Source organism: Conger conger, chromosome 10 (assembly GCF_963514075.1).
Source record: "Conger conger chromosome 10, fConCon1.1, whole genome shotgun sequence".
Taxonomy (NCBI): Eukaryota; Metazoa; Chordata; class Actinopteri; order Anguilliformes; family Congridae; genus Conger; species Conger conger.
Window position 1 is genome coordinate 32,967,913 of NC_083769.1, and position 24,612 is coordinate 32,992,524.

At 43.2% G+C, this 24,612-nt stretch overlaps 1 protein-coding gene across 1 annotated transcript in view; it reads right to left on the reverse strand.

Annotated features, from left to right (window-relative positions):
* The window catches only part of LOC133138698 (collagen alpha-1(XIV) chain), a 31,399-nt gene extending 8,023 nt beyond the window's left edge, over positions 1–23,376 (reverse strand). Inside the window, exons 1-26 of the mRNA XM_061257659.1 lie at positions 23,253–23,376; positions 20,915–21,030; positions 17,323–17,427; positions 16,003–16,146; positions 13,058–13,207; positions 11,997–12,179; positions 10,969–11,118; positions 10,670–10,789; positions 10,017–10,181; positions 9,596–9,754; positions 8,729–8,898; positions 7,676–7,805; positions 7,177–7,322; positions 6,828–6,957; positions 6,266–6,405; positions 5,865–5,991; positions 5,499–5,638; positions 4,762–4,894; positions 4,161–4,303; positions 3,810–3,939; positions 3,402–3,518; positions 2,515–2,661; positions 2,220–2,276; positions 2,028–2,066; positions 1,742–1,880; positions 1,453–1,595 (exon numbers count right to left, since the gene is read on the reverse strand). Of these exons, the coding sequence (XP_061113643.1) occupies positions 1,453–1,595; positions 1,742–1,880; positions 2,028–2,066; positions 2,220–2,276; positions 2,515–2,661; positions 3,402–3,518; positions 3,810–3,939; positions 4,161–4,303; positions 4,762–4,894; positions 5,499–5,638; positions 5,865–5,991; positions 6,266–6,405; positions 6,828–6,957; positions 7,177–7,322; positions 7,676–7,805; positions 8,729–8,898; positions 9,596–9,754; positions 10,017–10,181; positions 10,670–10,789; positions 10,969–11,118; positions 11,997–12,179; positions 13,058–13,207; positions 16,003–16,146; positions 17,323–17,427; positions 20,915–21,008 (3,301 nt within the window). The 5' untranslated portion in view covers positions 21,009–21,030; positions 23,253–23,376. The remainder of the gene's footprint in view (positions 1–1,452; positions 1,596–1,741; positions 1,881–2,027; positions 2,067–2,219; positions 2,277–2,514; positions 2,662–3,401; positions 3,519–3,809; positions 3,940–4,160; positions 4,304–4,761; positions 4,895–5,498; positions 5,639–5,864; positions 5,992–6,265; positions 6,406–6,827; positions 6,958–7,176; positions 7,323–7,675; positions 7,806–8,728; positions 8,899–9,595; positions 9,755–10,016; positions 10,182–10,669; positions 10,790–10,968; positions 11,119–11,996; positions 12,180–13,057; positions 13,208–16,002; positions 16,147–17,322; positions 17,428–20,914; positions 21,031–23,252) is intronic.
* Between the last annotated feature and the right edge of the window lie 1,236 nt (positions 23,377–24,612).

Here is a 24,612-nt window from a genome sequence, read left to right on the forward strand (position 1 = left end):
TTCCATCCGGCAGACCATTGAAAAAGCTTGAATGTCATGGCCCACCATTCTCCCAAGCACTTATAAATCAAGGTCATAATAATGAGATGCCCACCATAGGTATATTTTGGAATTAGCCAGCAAGCTAGCAGAACAATGACAGCAGGCATGGTAAATGACTGGGACACACAATGTTGGTGGTTCTAATCCCGGTGTAGCCACAATCAATTCCGCACAGCCGTTGGGCCCTTGAGCAAGGCCCTTAACCCTGCATTGCTCCAGGGGAGGATTGTCTCCTGCTTAGTCTAATCAACTGTACGTCGCTCTGGATAGGAGCGTCTGCCAAATGCCAATAATGTAATGTAATGCATGGTGTGCCATTCATTTGAGCACAGGGACACATCTGATGGGAAATCAATGTGTCATATATTCCTTCATACTTATGATGAGCCATTATAAATTTTTCTACTTTTTTACAAAACATTCCAAACATACAGGAGTCTGGACACAAGATAAAACTTAAAAATCTATTGTATTTTGTCATTCAATAATATGAATGATTCAGAGAGTGATCTTGGCAGCCTATCTGCAGTACTCTCACAGCCCACCAGTGGGCAGCAGCCCATAGGTTGTATTATTTTTACAGGTTGTATTATTGTTACACCTCTCAATCACAATTGATCATCCAGGGCTAATATGAAACCTGATTGAAACAGAAGTATTTGAGTGCTAAGATGTGGCTCCTAAGAGGTGGCTTTGGAAACAAAACTGCTGTAAGTGCAGTCTAAGTAATAAGTAATCTGCAGTCATTGTCAGGCTTTTTCCTCCCAGAAAAAGAGAAAAAAATGCTTGTCTTGTTGCTTAAAGCTTCAATGCAATATTTTGTATGACTTGGCACAAATAAACTGCTTACTCTGGTTGCATTTCTGCAGATGTCTTTTGCAAAGCATACTGTCAGGCATATGCTCAATGGTATTTCTTATATTCATACTGTACATGTTCCTACATTCCAGCAGGTGTAGTTTAGTTACCATGGCAATTCTAATTATAGAATAATAATCAAGCTTCTAAACCAAGCAGAATGGTAAGTGGCAGAACATAGCTGTGCTAAATTTATTTCATTGTTAATTGACTATAATATTAGATGAGCATAATAGGTTGGATTTGGAAAACTACATTTACCGTGTTTATTGACTTAAGTCAATTAGATCATGACAGCCATTAATTCATCTACAATCATGTACTGGTTGTATGGACTCAAACATAGGAGAGGACCATGAATCCTGCTACACTTAGCATTTTTGCATTCTGAACAATACATTTTGTGGACGCAACTTCTTGAACCAATGGTGTTGGGGACACATGGTCAAACTGAAGATATTTATCACACCCTGGGTGACATATGAGTGAGTGGTGCTTTCCTGCCCTGCCCAGCCAAGCTCAGCCCAGCCCAGCCCCCTTCCCCTCACTCACGGTCCAGCACCACCCCCATTTTTGGCTGAAAGTCGTTGTCGGTGAGCTGCCAGAGAGCGAAGGGTTCCTGTGGGGTGTCCTGCAGAACACGGAACACCATGCTGATGGTGTGCTCTGGGGCGATGCCGGCCGGGTGGATGAAGCTGACAGACAGACGGACAGACAGACGCACAGACACAAGAGGGAGACAGACATGTAAGTTGACAATGACAATTCAGACACTGAACTGTGATACAGTGGGAAGAGTGATACAGTAGGTGGTATTAGCAGGGGCAGTAGTGGGACTCACTTTGTGTTCTGGGTGAGTTGGACGTCCCGGTACAAGGTGTAGCTGGGAAGAGTACTGAAGACAAAGGTCTCTGCAGCCACACCCTCCACAGAGGAGTGAGCTGCCTGGGTCAGCCCAAAGGCTTCCATCATGTCAAACCCTTTACCAAATACAAGCAAACCAGTGCAGTTACACATTATTCAATTCAGTAATAAGTGTCTCTTCAGCATGACATGAATTGGCCATGCAAGATTTTCAGAATGCATCCACTGATATACATTATCAGAAACTGAAGCGAGCTCCCTACCTTTAACCGCCTTGTTTCTGATGGTCACCTCAGGACACACTGTAATGGAGATGAACACTCAGACTCATTTTTCACAGCTTCACTCATTCTTAGTGTCCATGCTAATATGTGCAATAATCTCATCCTCAGGGCCATCCGATAATAATGTCCACATGCATGATAATGGACATTTGTATATTATCAAAAGTTCACCTTCATTGTGTGCCAAGCGCAACCGGGGCTGAAGTGGGGCTCTAGCCGGAGCAGAGGCTGCACAGCCAAGACATCAGAAACCAAATTTCAATGTTTAACATACATTTTTACATTTTATTGTTTATTCACTCTAAGTCTGAGATATTGAACAAAATTATTTCCTCTCCTCTAAATACAAATACACAAATAAGGACAGTAAGTGTTATAGCTAAGCAGTCAACTACATAAATTAGCAATTAAACTGACTGGGAGGTGAATGAACAGCCAGCAAAAAGCAGGCAGATGCAGGACTGACCTGTCGAGTGGAGGATGGTGACAGCAGCACCCTCTGCTGTTCCAAGACGAGAATGCACACTGATACGATACACGGTCTCTGGCTGGAGGTCAGAGAAACAGTGACTGTTGCTGGAGGCATCCACCACTTTCTGTTTGGTCCGTTTGTCTAAGCAGACATTGCAGGCACAGAGACAGACAGAAACACACACACACACACATACACACACACACACACACACACACACACACACACAGCAGACACACAAAACATTAAAACACAATCACACAGAAAACAGTATTAGCAACAGTAACTTTTGAAAGAGAGAAGTAGAGAACTCTCAGGTGCACATGGGAAGTGTGAGGACTCACAGTGTCTGTCATATAGTGGTTTTACTACGAATATACGCACATCCTCTTTTATCAGTCATGCCAGTGAAAGAAATACACAATAAATTCCTCTATTGATTTGCCTACTTGTGATATTTCTACTTTACAATTCCATGGCATGGTTTCTATGACCGTATTTTAGAACTAAGAAGTAAAGAGACATATGACATAGAGCATTTGCTTCAATAAAATTTCCAAATTGGGACCAATTTCCAAGTTTTCAGGAATTTGTGAAGAATTCAAGCAAATCACTGCTAAAGTTGAAACAAACTGAAATATGAGTATTCTGGGTAAAAAACACAGCCTTGCTTACATTGTTATAAATTGGTAAGAAAATGTTATATTAGATCGCCTTATAGACCAGATTTGCAATGTAAGCAGGATTCATTCTATAGAACAGCTGCAACTTTTACAAGATTAGTTACAAAGACCAGAAATGTGCAGTCAGCACCCTTTATATTTGAGGTACTGAATAAACCATAAAGAAGAGACCCTGGAGTTGTGACTGGGCTGAAATACCTTTGAGGGACTGGATGACTATACGGTACCCAGTGACTGCTGAGAGGGTCCTCCAGGACACACAGAGGCTGGAGTGATCCGACCGGACCACACTAACGCTGCTCACACGTAGGCTAGCTGGAGGAAACATTTAAACACGGGTCAGTCCTATGCAGAGATGACTGTGCCCCTCATTGTAACTTATGCTTGTATGTTTGTATGCATAAGTGAGGTCAAGAACAACGCATGCATCTCTGTGTGTGTACGTGTGTGTGAAAGAGAGAGAGATAGTGAGAAAGACAGAGATAGTGAGTTAGAGAGCGATAGTGAGTGAAAGAGATAGAGTGATATTGAGTGAGTGAGAGAGAGAGAGAGATAGAGAGAGAGAGAGAGAGAGCGAGAGAGAGAGACCTTGGGGGGGTTACTCACTGGTTTTTCCCTGTGCAGAGGCACTGCCACCCTCTCGGCTCCTGTACTCGGCGGTGACGAGGACGCTGTATCGTGTGTCAGGAAGCAGGGGCTGCAGCCTCGTGCGTCTCTCACTGCCTGGCACCAGCACCTGCCGTGGACGCCGCATCACATTACCACATTACCCAGCATGCAGCACTGTCACACACACACACACACACACACACAGACGTGTGCTAATAGATCAAGTAAAGGTGCTTTGATACTTTGATACCATTCAGTGATTTACCATACGAATAAGCATTGTATAGCACCCTTTCTGTGGTAGGGGAGTGGTATGGGGGATGCACATGGCTAGATAGCGCTGCTCACAGTGTGCTCTTGTCCCTCTCCGTTCAGCGCGGTGTAGGAGACGTGGTACTGCAGCACATGGGCATTGGGTGGCAGCCAGCTGACCAACAGGCTCACCGCTGTCTCCTCGGAGATGGACACACTGGTGGGCCCGCCCCCGGACGCTGCGGAACACACACAGCCCAAGGCAAATACTCCAGTGCTCTGAGCTGAACTCACTGTAATCCGCCTGCATCTACTCGTGTCTCTGTGTCCTGCGTTTGCGAGTGTGGGTGTAAATGGAAATTGGCAAAGGATAAATTCCACACAGACATTAGGAAGTATTTTTTCACACACAGAGTGGCCACTGTTTGAAATAGCTTGCCTGGACATGTAGAGGAGGCAGAAACACTGGGGGTTTTCAAGACCAGGCTTGATGGGGTGCTAGATACCATTAAGCTCTTAGGCAAACTAAGCAGTAGGTACACTTTAGAGGTAGCATTTCTGGGCTATTCTCGCTATTATGCTATGTTCTGTTACGTTCTGTTACGTTCTGTTACGTTCTGTTACATTAAGTTATGTTATGTTACGTTCCGTTCCCTTATGTTATGTTATGTTATGTTATGTTATGTTCGTGACTCACAGGTGCTGTATCGAATGGCTACAGCTTCACTCCGAGCTCCGTCAGCATACAGAGCGGACAGAGATATCTGGTACTCCTTATCATCCTCCACTCCCTCCAGTATGGCTCCCTCACTGTCCCCATCCACTGTAAGCTGCAACACAGCGCCCCAAACACAAAGAAAAATGACATCCAACATTAACGACACAAAGCAGAACACAATGCAGCTTCATTCACAGTGCAACATCATCAAGACACAACACAGGGCACTCCGTACGAGTCACATATGCAATACATTTCAGCACACAGTGACATGGTAGTGGTGATCCGCAGTGACACAGCGGTGGGGAAGCTGTTGCTAACGAGAGAATACGAACCGGGCAGGCTATATGACTCAGCCTGCATAACAGAGTGAACAGGTATTCGGACCATCGAACGTTCTACCGAACACAGGGACGTTGTGCAGTTATTTGTAGTTTTCTCTATAATTATTGGTCCAATTCACATCAGTCAAAGTGTTTTAGTGTCCGGGATTGTGATTAAGCAACCATAATCATAAACCACATTCCCCAGGAGAAAAACGACCGCTGAACGGACATTAATTTTTGGTGGAAGCGGCTGCTTCCAGTTTACATTACTTCAGTCATCTGCCTGTACTGAGGAATGGGGGGAGGAAAGGAGGATACAGGAGGAAGCATCCATGGTGTGGAGCTGAGGGACTTCCCTCTGCAGCAGCTTTCAGTCTCTGGACTACACACCTGGCTGAGGTCACCCCCGTTGAGAGATATCCACTTGATCAGATATGAGACCACGTCATCTGCTGCAGAGTCCCAGCGTACCGTGATGTCACTTCCTGAGAAGTTGGTCACTCGTAGATCAGAGGGTGCAGGCACCCTCACTGTAAGAGGGAGAGAGAGACAAAGAGAGAGAGAGTGGGTGAATGAATGAGTGGGTGTGTATATGTTTGTACACACGTGAATGCTTGTATATGTGCCACAGCCCACTACCCAAGTTAGTAAACACTTTCCATGGATAATGGGTTACAGCTAAAGAGAGCTGTGCTGAGCACCCCAACGTGGTAAACCCAAAGTGGTAATTGTACAGAGGGTGTGAGTGCATCTTACGTGTGGTAGCATTGGCTGTGACGGGGGTGGACACCCCCTGCTCATACTTTGAGCGCACAGACACCAGGTACTTTGACAGGGATGACAAGCTTTGCAGCAGCAGAGTGTTCACACCAGTTACCTCCACCTGAAGGGGGAGGGGGACACAGCAAGACAGAGAGAGAGAGACCGCAAGCTGAGGCTTCACAAATGCTTCAGAAAACATGCTTGCCTATTTTAGGCTTTGTAACCATAATACCATTGCTAATGAACCTATGGTGTAGAGTGATGAACCAGCCACGTAACTCAGTAAACTTGCATAAGCTACTTATCTATTAAGCAAATAAGCCTTGTAAATAAGGAAATGTGATCACATGAACCATACAGGAGTATGAGTACTGCTACAGATAAACGTTTTATACCTGCTTGACGTCACTCCCATGGTTAGTGCTGTAGGTGACCTGATGTCCCGGGACATCCACAGATCCTGGCACCCAGCTGACCCTCACCATACTGTGGCTGACCAGAGGGAACTGCAGGCTGACAGGAGGAGGCAAGGGAGCTGTCGGGAGAGGGACTGTTATTAACTACTGTTATTGCAGCACTCACTTATGCTCTTAACATTAATTAAATGTACAATGACATGACAAACTTGTCAATACAAAAAACAATGAAAATGTAACTGAATTGAAATGCCAAAGGGGATAAAGGTAGAGAGAGAGAACAGGGAAAGGGATATGATAAACAGAGAAGGAAAGACAAAAAGCAGTAAAGAGAAAGGAAAGATGGAGGATGGAAAGAAACATAGAAGGGCTTTGTTAGCTCTGAGAAAAGTCTTTTTTTGTTTGGCCTTTGTGAGTCGCTAGCTGGTAGCCTAGAACTCATGTCCATAATGATGCAGCAAGAGATGAGCATTAGCTGAGTCAAGACACCACAGACTAGTCATGTGGCCCTCTCCTGTGCAAAAGGAGGGTGGTCACTCACACGTTGTCGCAATGGCGGTGATGGGGTCACTGGAGTCCTCATCATACAGTGCATAAAGCGTTACTGAGTAGTCCGTCTCAGGCATCAGACCCTCCAGCTCAATATCAGTTTCATCGGCTGAAAACTTCACCTGAAGTGCATACACACACACATTGAAAAAAAGCAACCCATGGATGCATGTCAAATGTACAAAACTACATCCCATCGCTGCAGATTAATGTTCTCCATACACCCCCACACCCCCATTTCACCCGTGACTCACCATTCCCCATGCAGGCCTGGAGTTCACCACCAATGCACAAGTCAAACAGCATTATATGTAAAAATATGAAACCAGTGACCGGCTCACCTCCTTGGCATCCTCAGGTTCCCCATGACTGAGGGCTGAGTAGAGCACCATGTACTGCGTGGCCCCAGGCACGGGCCCCCAACGCACACGCAGACTTCCAAGGGACAAGGGCGTAACCTCCAGGGCCTCGGGTGTGGCCAGTGGAACTAACCCCAGGGAAAAGGAGAGCGCAGACTAACACGACCAGCAACCTCAATCTGATATAACACGGGCCAAGAAGCAGGGAGGACCTCTGCTGACATGGAGCAGTAGGGGTGGCTATGAGTCAAGGCATATATGATATATACACCTACTGTCATTCATCAAACTTCTTGTCAGTTTAACTGTAGAATACTCACTGCACGCATGTTTTACATTCAAGTGCCTGTGCCACATTTTGCACAAAATGCAAGAATAATTTCCCAAGAGGATGGTATAATAGGAATTATGAGTGTTCATCTGAGATCAGCCTGCTGTGAATCAGCGTGTGGGCTCTTCTGCCTTGGCGACCATGACTCACGCGTGGTGATGGTCCCCCGGAGGGCGGGCCCCACGTTGTCCTCGTACACGGGGAAGATGGACAGGTGATACTGAGTCTGGGAGGACAGGCCCCGCAGCATGACGCTTGAGTCTGTGCCATTCGCCACCACCTGCACACACCCAGCAAGGATTACTCACAAACTGAGGGACCACGTTCTCTACACTCTGGTGCACAGTGTGAAACAAGAGGCCTGATGCTGGTGCAGTGACGCTGCTTCTGACAGATGATTCATGCGAATGCCACAAAAGGGGTGATTGGTGGACATCTACATACGTTGTTATTTATTTTATATACAAGCCACTGTGGGCATTACATTACATTATATTACATTACTGGCATTTAGCAGTGCCATCACTAGAATATTTTATCCAGAGCTACTAACATTTTTGCATACAGTAGCATCCACTTCTACAGCTGGACACTGAAGCAATGTAGGTTAAATATCTTGCTCAATGGTACGATGGCAGTAACCTGCCTAGAAAATGAACCTGCAACCTTTTGGTTATAAGCCCAGTTATCCATCCATTATACAACAGTGCTGCCCAGGGGACCACTTTGTGATCATATGATGATAAGAGTGAAGCGATTGCTATTGATGATACGAGGGAGTCTCTGCTTGTCCAGGAATTCATGCTTAGTTTGATCTTGTCTGTTGTGGAGGGAACTATTTAATGTATGCAGCAGCTCTCCTAACCAAGCCTGACGTAGCGTAAGGGAGAACTGACCAGTGCAGAAACCATGTCTCTCAGCATCTTAGAGCTCATTTGAAGGATGAAGGAATGTGTGCCATTTTTTGCACCCTAAAAATAAGGTTCCACTGCTCAGGCTCTGATTGGCTCAGAAGCTCAATGATGGATAATCACCACAAACAGGTTCACCAGGGCAGTGAAAAAGGTTGCGGAGAAAATCTACATGTCAACTGTAGACCTTATTATTTACCCACTGATTCGGAGAAGACCAAATTATAAAAGGAATATGAGACAGACCAGGCATGGATCATAGTTAGACAATCAGTCAAAGCAAGCCTCTCACCTCCTGGGGACTCTGACCCTCATTGCTGTGGTACACCACTCTGTACTGTACCACGGGTCGCTGTGGGGCAGTCCAGCTCAGACGGACCTCCTTCGAGCCCAGCTCAGAGAATCTGAATTCAGTGGGACTTGGGTAGGACAGAACTGGGTCAGGGGTTGGCCTCTCCATTCCTAGTCAACACAAAGGCAGCAATCACATGTTAGAAGAACAATCACTGACTGCTTGTGATATGTAAATATTGTTCCAATCTTATTTTCATTGTGTTTCTCTTACCTGCTGTGAAAGCCGTGTGCTCACGATTGTGGACATTTTGGATTAAATCAGACATTTAAAAAAAGGGTCAATTATATCATGTGAAGTGCTATGTTCATTCCTCCTTTATTTAATTGTGTTTTCTGGAGGCAGTCCAACACTCACCATTCCTGGCACTAGTACAGGCATTTTAAACATTAAAGAGGGAAATCTCTCTTTAGAACAGTGGCATCCCCACACTAATAATCTCCCAGACAGAGTGGCCCATTCAAAGAGTAGCAACACAGCCTTGCCACCATTGCGGCATCTGTTTAAGCTATAAAGTCATTTGTAAAATGGGAATATTTTTAATCCATTATTACTTTGCTCAGTACAGAGTCTCCAGACTGCAGGATACATCACTGTACTAAGAACTGCAGGATGAGCTCCTGTATTCAGAAGTCATGTTATTTTCTTTGGCCTCCTGGCTAATCTCACTTTTGGCCCCATTGTGCTTTGTTCTCTGTTTTGAATTCCACTCTCTCGGTTACTCATACAATTATCTTGTGCATGTATTAGACTCACTCTTGGTCTCATTGCGCTTTGGTGGTCTGTTTGGTGCTTGTGAAAACTCACTTTTCGCCTTGCTGCGGTCATTAATCTTCCCACAGAGGATGCGCACAAGTCGTCCCACTAATTTGCTCAGCAGGGGGAAGTCGTTGACGTTGTACACATTGAGCTCCAGGGGCTCAGAGGCGACCTGCCGTAGCTCTGCCTCATCTGCGTTTTTCACTCCTGAGATCCATGGGGAAACAGGACAGTCTAATCAGACATGTATACACACCTACACACAGACACACTCTGAAACATAGGCTTTGATTAATTAATACACACAGTACACACACTTACAGTAAAGTCTGTTCACTATGCATGGGTGTACACATCCAGGACTGTAATAACAATGTCCACGACACAAATAGTCAAATTGACCAAACAATGAGAATGTGATTTTCAGATCCACCACCAGGGAGTATATGTTAAGTGTACCCAGTCTCACCCACAGCGATGAGCTCCACTCCAGCACTCTTCAGCTTGTTAGCGGCAGCGATAGCGTCGTCCTGGGACTTCCCATCAGTGAGCAGGATCAGAAAGCGGGGGGTGTCTGGCCGGGCACCCGCCTCCTCCTTTAGGTTCTGCTCTAACACGTGCATCAAAGCCTGACCTAGGGCATAAGGGCACATGCATACGCACACACACGTACACACACACACAAGCACACGCATACACACACACACACACATACACACAGACATGTACAAACATACACACACACACAAACACACGCATACACACACACACATACACATGCACGGACACACACACACAGACATACACACACACACACACACACACACGTACACATGCACACACACACACACATACACATGCACACACACACATACACATGCATACACACACACGCACACACACAGGCATGCACACACAAGAACACACACGCACACACACACACACATATATACACATGCACACACATACATACACACACACACACACATATACACATGCACACACACACACACACACACACACAATATAACTAACTTTGTAAATGAATAGTGCTTCAGCCTCAATCTCCCCCATTGGTGATCCATTTCACTGTTCGCCCGGCTGTGAAGGTGCTGTGCTCACCAGTGAAGGTGTTCCCTCCTTTGTATCGGAAATTCCTGACAGCCTCCAGAAGCTGGTCACGGGAGGTGAAATTATTGAGCTGCCACTCGGTGCGGGGGTCTCCACTGTACTGGGACAGGGCTACAAGGGAAGGGCCAAACCACTCATCAGTGTCGTTTATGAATGTGCTTTTGTTTAAATTATTTAAATGGTGCTTTTTTTTTTTAACTGGTTAAAACAGTCATGAAATTAACAAGATATAAATCATTCATTACTATCCTGATCTCACTAGTTGAGGGGATAGGATAGGCTTGTCTTACCTATTTGCACCCTGTTGCTCCCAATGTTGAAGGGTGTAACCAGGCCTTCCAGGAAATCTCGGACCCGTTTGAAGTTGCTACGGCCGATACTCCAGGACCCATCGACCAGTAAAACCATATCAGCTGTAGCAGTCGTGTCGCACTCAAACGCTTTGCATGAAAGGGAGAAGGTAAAACACAAAACATATCTGAGAAAAGGCTATAAACCAGCAGCCCGCTAACCCACAAAAGGTGACTGCCTATGAGAATGTGTGTGTGTGTGTGTGTGTGTGTGTATGTGTGTGCGCGCGCACGTGTGTGTGCGAGCATGTGAGTGTGTTCTGTAAACTTCAGAGAATACGGTTTTGAGGATGTAGGATCTGTGATTAAAGAGAAAAAGGGTCTGCTTTTCTGTCTTCCAGCTGTGGAGAGAGCCCCCACAAACTCATCTTCCCTGTCATTAAAGATCGTACAGTGTTGTCGGTCCTTCGAAACAGACAGTCTTTAAGTCAATAATTGCAGTTTGCGGGCAGCTGTAATTTACTCAAACAAACTCACAAGAACAACTTTTTGGATGGGAGTAGGTACTGATAGAGGAATCAAATAGATTTGGATAGTTTTTAGTAAATGGTCAGTTCTGGGTGGCACAATGGTGCAGTGGGGAGCACTGTTGCCTCACAACAAGGTCCTGAGTTTGAATCCTGGGCCTTTCTGTGTGAAGACTGCTGTTTCTCCGTGGGAATTTATCCAGGATAGCTGGTTTCCTCCCACAGTCCAAAGACATGCATTTAAGGTTAATTGGAGAGACTAAATGGCCCCAAGCTATGAGTGTGTTAGTGAATGGTGTGTGCACCCTGTGATAGGTAGACGGCCTGTCAAGGATGTATTTCTGCCTCTCGCCAAAGGCATGCTGGGATAGGTTTCAGCACCCCCATCTGACACTGACCGGGAATAAGCGGGTTAGATAATGGATGGATGGATCTTCTGTGCCCTTATCTAGAAGATTAATGGAGGGTAAGGGGTCTTGGGATGTGTAAGGGGTCTGGTACCTGTGGCTGGCTGTGTAGGGGATGTTTTCCTGGGCTTGCCCCTGCTGGAGTTTTCATCCTCAGGTTTTTCACGTGTGGATCTAGTTTCTTCTTTATTGCCAGTCTTGGAGCGATCCTTGTTTTTCTTTTTCTTCTCGTGGGAATCCTCCGCTCCAAAATCTTTGTCAGGTGGTGCTGTGGTTTCTGTGGAAACAAACCACCGATAATCAGGACAGGGCTGCCACTAAATACATGCCATCCAGAGGGAACAGCTTCTATTACAGTAAAACCACAAGAAACAAAAAAATGTTTTTAAAGTGTTGGACAGCTGTGAGATTACAAAAATACCACTTAATTAAAAAAAGATCAATTGTTATACTGCTTTAATGGGAACTCGCAGCATAATGTTACATAATGTTACACCACGTTCTTTTGATAGATTCAATTGATTAATAACTAAAATGGAAGAGATTTCAAACAGTTTTACATTACACTTTGAACTGAACATTCATATTGTCTTAGATGAATTGGAGGTGTACGCATATCACCTTTGTCCTTGAGAAGTTGTAAAATTATGAAGCGGCTTACAGAAACCTGCCTGAGCAGGAAGAGGAAACTCCCCCTGCCCCCACATGGTGGGGTATATAACAGAATACGGTTTAGTAAAAACCAGAGCAGACGCTGATTTGAGTGCTTGTGACATGCCTAGCTTGTTGCTGTCTGGCATGGATCCAACCACCTGTAGCTTCACAGTAAACCATCATAACAAAGCTGAGCATGCTCAGTGCTAGAGCACTCTCGCTTATCTGTACAGAAACGAGTAGTAGGGCTGCTTTTACTCTTCAGCTCCTACAGACAGTTAGATCCAAAAATATAATTCTCTTACATTCAAACATGCGGTCTGAAATACTGTAGAGGATAAGTAATACTGCTACGCTAAATAATACTTGTATCTCAATGGTTGACTATTTTGATAAATGAACAGAGGTTGTGGGATGTGTTTACAGTAAATAGTGTTTCTGTGTTCTGAGTTCACTGGTGTGAATCTCTACCTGTGAGTGAGGAAATGTGCACCCTGTTACCTGTGCGCCCCTGGAACAGCACCGTGGGAGAAGCTAGAAGAGCCTCCGTCAAGTCATCAATGTCACCTGACCCCGACCCTCCCACCAGCATCTTCCTTCGCTGCTCTCGGCTGCCACTGCGGTTCAGCCACTCCTCCCGGAGACTGTCAACTGTGTGTGAGAGAGAGAGAGAGAGAGAGAGAGAGAGAGAGAGGATGGACAACAGTACAACATCAGTACAAGTGTCTCCATGAGGCTATCACTGGCCTAACTGTTAAAGTGGGGAGCAGCACCTGAAGAAAAACTTCCCTTTGAAAAAGAAGTCAACGGCCATTCAGCAGTTGGTATTAAACCACTGCTTTATATGTTCAGGCCTAGGAATTGGAATTCTACATTTTCATCATCATCATCATCATCATCATCATTGGCATTTGGCAGACGCTCTTATCCAGAGCGACATACAGTTGATTAGACTAAGCAGGAGACAATCCTCCCCTGGAGCAGTGCAGGGTTAAGGGCCTTGCTCAAGGGCCCAATGGCTGGAAATCCACAGGGAAGTTAACTGAAAGGAATTTAAAAAAAATACCCTAACCACTGTGACAACATTAATCAGATTATATAACTACACTGCCGGTTCTATGACAAAACCTAAAGGGGGAAATAATTCTCATCAACTTTCAATGGGAAGACTGACATCCCAAATCTAAGCTCCATGCGAGAATCATGTTACCTCCAGCATCTATGAAAGCGTATGTTAGGGAGCCCAAGAAGGGGGGGGGGGGGGGTTTGCCTCTGAGCTCTTATGTACATATAATTCCTGGATGACATAAAGTATGTGCGTATCTGAAAACCAGCTTCAAGTCCAACAGGTCTGAACATGCATCACCCGACACTGTAACCTTCCCTCATGTTTAACGCTTTAATACCATCTGCTGAATAAAATGTTTTATAAACATTTGGCAGACATTGTGAGACCTGTCAGCTTGCGTCAGTCAGCTGGATCTTACAGTACGTGGGGTGTTAAGGCGCAGTGGTGAAACACGTGTGTGAATCCTTCAGAGCTGCGTAATACATGTGCGAAGAGGAAATGGCTTATATAGTCGCAGAGAAATCGCTAAAAAGTATATTCCAAGTTGGAATTTAAAATACATCAAGTTCTACACAGTAAAATGTCCAGTGTTATTTCAACAGTAAATAACTGTACATATGAGTTCAATTGGTACTCATATCCCTCTGGTCACATGCAGAGTTGATTTAACAGTGGACATTTAACTGCAAACCTCATGGGAAACCTGTGCTAAAAAGATTGATTAAGTAATACATTACATTACATTGTTGGCATTTGGCAGACGCTCTTATCCAGAGCGACGCACAGTTGATTAGACTAAGCAGGAGACAATCCTCCCCTGGAGCAATGCAGGGTTCAGGGCCTTGCTCAAGGGCCCAACGGCTGTGCGGATCTTATTGTGGCTACACGGGGATTAGAACCATCGACCTTGCATGTCCCAGTCATTTACATTAACCACGACGCTACAGGCCGCCTCGTAATTACAATAATCATAAAATAATCATAAAAGTTTGCTTGGAATGGTGATAATGAGCCATCCGTTCTGCCTGATGTATTTGTTATAGTAAACAGACCAGCACTAATCTAAGGTCATGTGCTGTTCATACAGGATGTTGAGAAGAATCGCGCAGTAGAGCGCTAATAACTGAAAACGTGCACCTGAATATGAGCAAGTATACTGTATGTGCTTGGCAATGACATGTCTGGGGGGTGGGGGGGTACCTGTCTTTGTGTCTTTGGGGCTACTGACTCTAATCTTTCAAATGAGAACTCTAGTTTACAACCTCTTTGTACATTAACAATACTGTCGCTATTTGTCTACTTCCTCTCACAAGCGAGGCAAGGCCTGTAATTCCACAGGAATCTGTGGTGTTAACAGCAACAATTACAGCCCATCAAAAGTCAAAAGACATGCAGGTATTTAGTAAAATCCCCACATGCTGACAACAAACCATATATAGTATCTCCAGTGGGCTTGACTTGTAATTAAGTACAATTACCTCCTTCTGTAACAGTGATGTTTCTTTATAGGCCAGATTTTGCAGATAGCCGAGAGGCACTGATACCTTCACTCTGGCTGAGTTGGTTGAAAAGCAATCCCTGGTAGAGTACTCGGTATTTCTTTCATGTTATGTTTTTTACACAAAGCAGCTTAGGGGTGGGAGAGGTGTATGCAATGCAAGCTTTTGAAAGGGTACACAAAATGGGGCTAATGCTATGCTATACAGTCAGAGTGGTGCTACAGTTCTTCCCAAGGTGGTTAGACTGCTGAGAGTCGAGAACTCGTGGCACATATTTATCTGTCTATTTCTCTCTCCAGTGACAAAGGTTTTACTGTTATATAGCAATATCATTTTTAGTTCAAGTCACCAAACTAATGTAATAATCTAGTATAAGTGCCAAAGCCCGATAACTGACATACATTAAATTAATTTCAAATACAGTTGAATTGGTGTTGCTTGTCAGAGCTTCTGCTTCCGGAACATTCCAAACGTGCCTTATATTCCCAGCATTTCGGCAGATTTACATAGATTTTTACAGTGAATTGTTTTTTTAATCTTCAGATTGGAAAGTTGCCAGTACTGACAAGTCTCACCTGAGGGATATACACAGTAGTGTAGGGGAGTGCCATTTACACAAAGAGAAAAAAATGTAAACGTTGAATTATCAAAATGAAACCTGCCAAGCTATGAGCCCTCCTTCCATAGGTAAAAACACCTTTATTTCTCCCTGTTTCTTTCTTTGTGTTTCTCTCTCTTGGTATCCCTTCTTCTACTTTTTCAATTCCACCTCTTCTATAAAACAATCTTTTCCTTCTCTCTGAAATCTGATCGCCTTCTCCCACCCTTTCCTTTCTCTCCCCCGCTCCTCCAGCTGGCTGTGTTATCTCTGCTCTTACTGGTGAAGCGTCTCTTGGCGATGAGTTTCTCCTGTGTCCCGTTGAGCATGAGGATCTGCAGGGCGTACTCCTGCTGGGAGTCCAGCCCTGCCACCGTGGCCCGGCTGCGCGTGGTCGTCAGCATCAGCTCCGGCTGTGGTTCCTCTGAGGGGCACGGGGGGGATGGGTCAGTCACACAGAGGCATCTGCCAGTACATTTTACCATCCAGCAGTGAGGAATGAGGGGGTTAGCTGCCCTCTTCAAAGGTTCACCATGCCTACATCACCAGACAGGCAAAAGCTTTGATATCCACAGATGTGAAGTGTGGTGAGATATGAAGACCAATTGAATAAAATGTTTTCTACCACTCCCCAGAGAGTGTTCTATCACTTTTCCCACACACTCTTCATTGCCTAGTGTCCTCTTCCCCCTTTCTAGCAAGACGTGTTTGTTTTTTCTTGAGCCATGTTTGAGAGGCCTGCCCAGACAGAGCAGTAGAGCTTGAGAGAGAGAGATAGAGAGAGAGAGAGAGAGAGAGAGAGAGAGAGAGAGAGAGAGAGAGAGAGAGAGAGAGAATGAGCAATATGGAAAGAGAGAGAGAGAGACAAAGGAAGGGGAAGACAGTTGGCTTCCTGCCTATCTCTATCAATTCCATCACTGTGCATCAAACCGCCTCACACTCCTCACCTGCACAGACAAACTGCTGACACAATAAGGAAGGAATCTACTGACACACTGCTCACTGAACAGGAAAGGGGGAGGGACAGGTGTGGGATGGGCACAGACTACAAAGCCAAAACTTCTCTACTTGTTGACTGAGAGGAGGTCAGCTGGTTGCATAATCCATGTCCAAGCTACCCCTCATACCATCCTCATCACAGTCCCTGCATATACAGGAAGTCATTATATGGGCATGTGAAATGTTTGAGGACAGGATAGAACTGTAGACTACTGAAATGGCATAAGCATTATAGATTTTTTTAAATAATTGTAGAAAGGATTATATGATATGAGTTAAAGAAAATAAAGAAAACAAGATGTGCACAATTATATGAACAAATCATATTATGATTCAGCATGCCCTAGCCTTTACTTGATCTAATTCACACCTTACAGTTTATAGAGAATACCCAGACACTCACATCACAAAAATACTCTCAGAACAGGTCTTGAGTAACACACTGGTGATTTGACTTTCTGCTAAATAACTGCACCAGTACTAAAACCATTGTAATGTTCCTTTGAGAAATGACCCCTGACCCTTAAGTATGGGAAGAGATGAATGTTTCTGACACATAGTGATTTATAACTCCACACCGCCCTGTCTGCAGCCTCCTCACCTGAAATAGGCCTGACTCGAACCTTGTACCCCTGCACAGGACTCTCTGCCTCCTTCCATTTCATCTGCAGGCGATCTTCGGACAACACGGTGAGCTTGAGTTTCCCTGAGCGAAGAAGGCAACAGTGAATCAGTACTGCTCTGACACCACAGGGAGGAACACATTCCTGGGGGAGAGCATTGCCTCTGAGGTGATTTACACCTTAATGCACATTCATAGACAGTATATTTGCACAGTGTGTCACAACCAAATTAAAAAAACAAACCAAGACAAAAGATTTTGGAAAATTGAAAAGATATGCACCAAATTAATCACATGCCTAATAATCCCTAATCATTCCAACAAAAATAAACCTGTATTAACATGTCTATTTTTTATTCATATTTAAAATTTGGCACCCAGTTTGGACCTGTATACTGTACAATTCCCACCCTAATTTGGAATGTCCAATTATCTGGAACTATAGGCAAACCACACTGCCAATTTAGAAGAGTGTAGACATCTATGATTCCCCTCTGGAACACATGGTGCTTCTTTTAACACCACAGGCTGCAACTAAGCTCTCACAGAGTGGAGTCTGAGGAAGACCTTTCATATGCGGAATTAGCATGTAGTCCACAGTCCCAATCAACCAGAAGTCACTGCAGACCCAAGAACCAGAACCCCGACGCAAGTGAACCCTCTTCTTGGGCTACTCATCACAGTCAGTGCATAACACAATTTATATTACATTTTAACCCATGAATAAAAATTCCACTTTACACTATTAGGTCAATGAAACAGTGGAAAAGCTTCATGGTAGAGGACACAAATGGATCCTGTCCTGCATGCATAAGGCATTTTTGCCTTATTTTTGCAGACACGACAATCTCCACTATCTGAAAGTCCATTGTACTCAGTAGATGTTCTGTTGTGACAAATGTAAGTACGATTAAATATGCAGCTGGTCTGGTAGCATATTTAAGTGGATGGCTTGGTGGAAGATGATAATGAGTCAAAAACTGAGGAATTCAAGGAAAATTAGGCTAGTGGGGAAGGGGGGTGGGGGTGGTGGGGTGATGAAATCTGCCTTGAGATCAAAGAGATATACAACATAGTTTTTGAGCATTTTCATTTTCCAGTTGTGAAATTGTGCAGGACTCTCCGGTTGTAGAAGAGGGGTCCCTCTCTCCACCCTGACCCCTGTACCCCTCTTCCCCTCCTCTGAACTTCTCTCTTGTCGGAACTCATTTGCACAAGTTCCACTTGCTCTTTCTCAACAATCTGGCTTCTCATTTCCTCGTCCTTGTCCTCCACTCTCTGTGCCAGCTGTCTCCATCTCCTCAAGCAGGTCTTTTGTTTCAAAGCCTTGCGAGGGGAGGCGGGGGGGGATTGGATATTGGAAGAGGGGACAGGAAATCCATTTGGGGAAAGGTTAGTCTGGGGGCACTGCATGTGTGTGACGTCGCGCCTGACAGTGGGGGATTCTGCGAAGCACAACATGAATTACAGTGCGGCGTCTGCACATGGCGGCAGCTCTTTCCATGTTCTCCTTTTGGGGTCTCTGTTCCCATGGCAACACTGGAGGGTCACAGAATCTCGCAAGTTGGCAGAGGATTAAAGGGAAAGTGAGGAAGTTTAATATTTATTGAGGTCTGCGTCTGGCCATGCACTCAGCGGTAACAACCACAACGACTGTACTGCCAAAACAACCCAAGCATCCAGTCCCTACTGTTGGCTTGGGGTGAGGCCAGATGTACTGTGATAATGGTGCATCAAAGGCAGAGTCAAATCAGATTTAGCTGTAAACACAACATATTTGCTCATTTGTGGGTTACGTAAGGGTCTGATTCATCCTTTATGCTGTGTGTGACAATGCATGGGACTGCTTGGAATGTTTTTAAGGATACCCTTCTTTGAGCATGGACAGCACCTTCTTTTCCACATGATCCAGTGATCTCACTCGTAACAAATGACCAACTGTTTGATATTTTTCTTCCTTACATTTGACAATCAATTGAGCAGCATTGGCACACTTTCACATGACATGCATTTTATATGAATACTATTTACCATCCTTGATCAATAGCATTTTTTATAGCAAAAATATAAAATAAATGTATTAGAAAGCACTCATGACAGAACAGGTAAGTTTTGGGAAAGTTGTGAGTGTGTGTGGTGTGAAAGAGAGATAATTTATTCCTAAGCCTTTATCTAGTGATTCAGCCACACCATATGCAGCACATATAATAGATACAAACAAATCAAGCCACAGTCAAATAGTGAGAATCAACCGCTCTTTCCCTGGATAGCATATGGCTTCCTGTATGCCCCTGATTTCCTTGAAATTACCAAGATCATTCTATAATTGATAATGTTTATGTTCCATTATGTCCCTGGCCCTCTCCATCCCCCTGAACATTAAATCCATTCTTAGGCATTGACAATGTTGTGTTTTACATTTCCTGCTCCTGTAAATAGCCATCCATGCCTTCCCAAACACATAGTTTATGAGAGAGAGAGAGAGAGAGAGAGAGAGAGAGAGAGAGAGAGAGAGAGAGAGAGAGAGAGAGAGGGTGGGATAAAAGCAAGTTTTTTTATTCTTTTGACAGGGCCCCTTTGTCATTATCTAAAATACCACTATGCTGGCTACTTGATCTGCGGACTCTTTGTTTTGCAGTATTCTCTTCAGGTCTGAATGAAGGCGTCTGAACATGCAGTGGGATTTGCAACTCTGCAGCAAAAATAATTGTATTCACAAATTTATTTTATGTTCATGTATAATGTTTGTGCTCATAGTGTCTTATCCTCACTTTAAGGTCTTCATACAGATTCAGTCCATACTGGTGCAAGATAATGACAGCTAATCTGGGCATGCACAGACTGACGCTTAGGCACGGCAACCTGTGTGTTTTCTGTGCCTGTTGAATCAGTCAAATACTCAGAGGACCACTGATAACATTCTCTAGAGCTGATCCATTTCTGCATCCTAGATCGCCATGGCTTATGAAATAATAACAAGATGTCAAAGTCTAGTCTTTTTTTCCATCTCTTAGAAGACACAAGACTGAAGACATTCTCAACTACACAGCACATTGTGAGAGAATAATGAAATGTGGCAGTATGCAGGTGCCATATATTTTATGGAAGGGCACCCTGTCCATTTACTGCAGTATGAGCCGTACTATTTGTGAGTGTGTTTTGATTTGATTTTGCAACAATATTATCCTTTAATCTCTTTGTTTGTGTTTGATGTCATTTATTTGAGCCATGTTTTAATATTTCCTGCAGCTATTTAAACCATGTGAGTGTCAATGTGTTTGCTAGATTCTGCGTACTATAGCCATCCTGGGATGGTACAGAATAGACACTATTAAAGCTATCCATTATTCTAATATTCCTTTCTGTCTCCTTTTCCATATTAAATCATTTACTCCATCTCCTTTATTCTGTTCTCTCTTGCAAATATACAATATATACATTTTAACCTAAAATATTATGTTCAGACTAACACACGACCAAATGCAAGAGCACTTTGTGTTATAGCTTGATTGATTGAATTTGACTGCCTTTGGTTATGCTGCTATGTCAAGAGGAGAGAGAGGGGGAGTACCTTGGCTGTGCACCCCTGAGACCAAGAAGAGGAGAGGACCCAGCCCAGCCAGCAGCAGCACTGGATAAACTGGGGGAGAGCAGCAGGGAGGCATTGGGGAAACTGGAACAATGGACCTGCCAACACAACAGAAGGGAGGTGTGGTGAACAAAGTATGCATTTCTCACAATAGATTTCAAATGAATTCTTCAATTCCTAAAAGGCAGACCCAGGAAAAAAAAAGTGACACAAATGCTGTGTTTTTGTCTTTCAAAAAAATAAAGAAAGGATGCTCAAAAATATAACACATGGCAGAAACCTAAATGAGTGTTTTACTCTCAAAAAATGTAATGCAGAATTAATAATAATAATAATAATAATAATAATAATAATAATAATACCATATTAGAATAAACCAACTAAAATAAAAGTTATTTATGTCCAAACATTCTGCTGTTCTCAAAAATGAAATACAGAATTACAAAACTATATCAATTATATTTATAAACTAAATTACAATAAAATGACAATTAAGTAATAAAATATCTTCATCCCACACCGTAAATTATTTTGAATTTATTTGAATTATTTGCAAGTTTCTACCTCATAAAACACATTGCATAAATCTCACTGTTTCCTGACATGAAACATGATTTTTTATTTGTACTTTAAAAGATGACACTGAGAAATTCAAAAGTTCAGGACAGAGGTATAGGTAGATACATCAGTTTGGTAACCTTTTTAATTCAAAGCAAGCGAGATGTCCTTATAGAGATTCCACACTGCAGCTCTGGAAAACCAACATAACCCTTCAAGGACGCCAGGTAATTAGCAAAGTCGCTGTTGTTAATTATAGGACAGGAGGTTATCTGGTTGAGCACCTGCTGGAGCAGAAACTTTTCTCTGGCCCATTATTTCCCAGGCTAAACCTGCTGACAGCAACTGTCACATCTGGACAAAACCTAACCAAAAGAAGCTGAAACATTCTACCAACTGATGCGACAATGAAGGATGGATGAACAAAACAATGGTTTGTAGAACTGAAGATATTCAGAGATATATCCTTGACGTCATTGCGAAGTAATTTGACTGTTTACCATAACAAGTCTCATCAGCCCTGCACCAAATAAAAAAAAATAAAAAAACATGACCAGTCTCATGAGTCATGACATCCTTCTCGCGCCGCAGGCCTCCATTCGCAAAAGCTCCTTTATGCCTGTCAGTACTTGTCCGGCAGAGGAAAATGCCGTCAGCCTGGCAGCCTGAAGGAGGCACCCCGGAGGATCAGAAAGTTCTAGCGCGCCGTAGGACACTGCGATTTGCAGTTCCCCGTTGTAACTCCCCAAGTTCCATACCTGTCTGTCAGGGCCAATGTACAGGATTGGTGCTAAAGACATGGCGTTACGCAATAAAAAAAGCCTGTCTTCATTTATGGTTCCAAAATGCGTGCCTCCAATAAGGGCCAAAGACCTGAGGAATGCAGTTTATGCAGATGCAGGAACCCTACTCTCTTGATTTTCAGCGCAAGCGTGATAGTGGCAAGAGAACACCCAGCGTTTAATTAGAAAACTAGGGAACATTTCATGATGCCAATGAAGATGATGATGGTGATGGCAGCGACGATGTTATTATCGTTATTCTTGTTAACTATTACTGAATTATGGTCGAGAAACTGCAGGAATTGTGCCAATTGAAATATTATTATTCAGGCAACTGAAATGCACTTGGAATTTGGATCTGCATATAGCATTGAATGTGATGCCACTTATAAAGTGATGGCACTGCCACATCTTAAATGTTTAAGTTTTGTAAAGTTATGGTCCACTTATTTACAGGAATACTAGTTACACACCCACCTCTTTGGTTTTCGAGCTTACTTCGGTTCCTCTAGTCAGAGCGTAAAACGGTGTTAAAATCAATGCTAATGTAAGCCTAGACAAGAAGTTAGTTTCGTTGTTACCTGTTTTATTATTGTCAAAAGCAATAAATGGACCAGCGTCAAAAGCTTATTCACATTTAGGAATTAAAAAGTCGCTACCATCCCTCCACATCACGGCAAACAAAACTACAATACTGATAACACGACCAAATTCAGAAAACGTCCCGTCCACAACGGCACAATATACTACTTGCTGCGTTTCACTGCGCTACAGGGGTCAGAAATCGGTTTACGATTCTTATTCCTACATTTGTTGTAATAGTTTTTAGAAATACATTCGAAGCCCGCGTCCGAGGTTGACAGCTCCAGTTAAATTATAGCCTACTGTCGAATGTTATATTGCGCGGTATATTAAAGCTGAATTCTAAGGGGGTTAAACTAAATGTCAAATTCCGCAAAGAAAGTTTCAGGCCATCTTACCGGAGGTCGTGCGTTTATGTCCAGGTTATTCCCCTTGCGCCAGGGTGAGTATAGTGCATTCCAAGGCTGATGTCAACACTCTTTCCACTTTGCCTCTTCGAAAATCCGTCAAGTGCAGTTCAATGGAATGGGCTGTGATATTTGATAGCTCTTCTCCCTTCCTGCACGCGAACATGGGCGGGGTACCCTTTGGAAGAGTATGCGTAAATTCTACCCTGCCAATTTTCGCTCATTCTTTTGCATATAATTGAGCAAACTTGCCAGAGCAACACACAGATATTTTAGCTACCAGTTAATGCATTATAAATGATATAATATAACAAAAACAATGTTATCTATAATTTTATAAAGATCAATAATCATTAAATACTGTAAATAAAACTAATAACTAATAAGCCCATATATAGAGCATGTGTTAATTTTTGCGGCCAGTTAAAGACAAGAAGATTAGCTACTGAAGATCAGAAATGTTGGTACTGGTTAGAGTGATAAAATACTGTTTCCCCAGAGAAACATTCTATTGCATAAATGTAACCTCGAAGAAGGGGAATGTAAGTGCAGCACATCTGGTGAAAATCAACAGCTGGGTAAATTAATAATATAATGCACCAGAAACAAACAAACAAATGAATTAGTCAAGAAGAGTTTTTGGCCACAGACATGGAATCATTCTGTGAGGTGTTAGATAGGTACCCATGTTTCAGACAAAAAAAAAAAAAATGAGCTCAGCATTTCATTTAATACGGTCAGAGAAATACATGGATAATTCTTCATGCAATAATTTCTTAAGTGTCTCTGAGCTTACACTATTATCCCACCATATTCAAATAAAATTAATTTCCTTGTATTTTCTTTAGTTTCTTCTACGATAAAACTCATTATCAATTGTTAAATCTCGCCAGACTGAGTGTGCCACTCACAAGTGAATATATGACGAATGACAATAGTGACAATAGATTATAAAAGGTGAAACTATGATAGCTAACTATTATAGCTTGGTGCATTAAGGTTGGGATCTGAGGCTTGTGGGTTTTAACCTGAAATACTGTTCTATTGGATATTTTAAAAGAAATATAGCAAAATCCAGGAATGGGCCAGAATGAGAGCACATTGTAATTAACAAAGGAAAATTATAGTTCAATCAAAATACTGTTTCAAAATAAATGTGAAACTTTAACCAGAGAAAAAAAAGTATTACAGCGCTTGCAGTATTGCTTTTAAGAGCCACTAGGTGGCATTGTTAGCTAACCGGTGTTTTCAACATGGTGCAGGCTATTTCACAATACAACGAATTTTCATTTTGAAAATAAAGCAGAACTTTCAGAGTAAAAATCAGGGGGAAAGTTTGATTTCTAGAAAA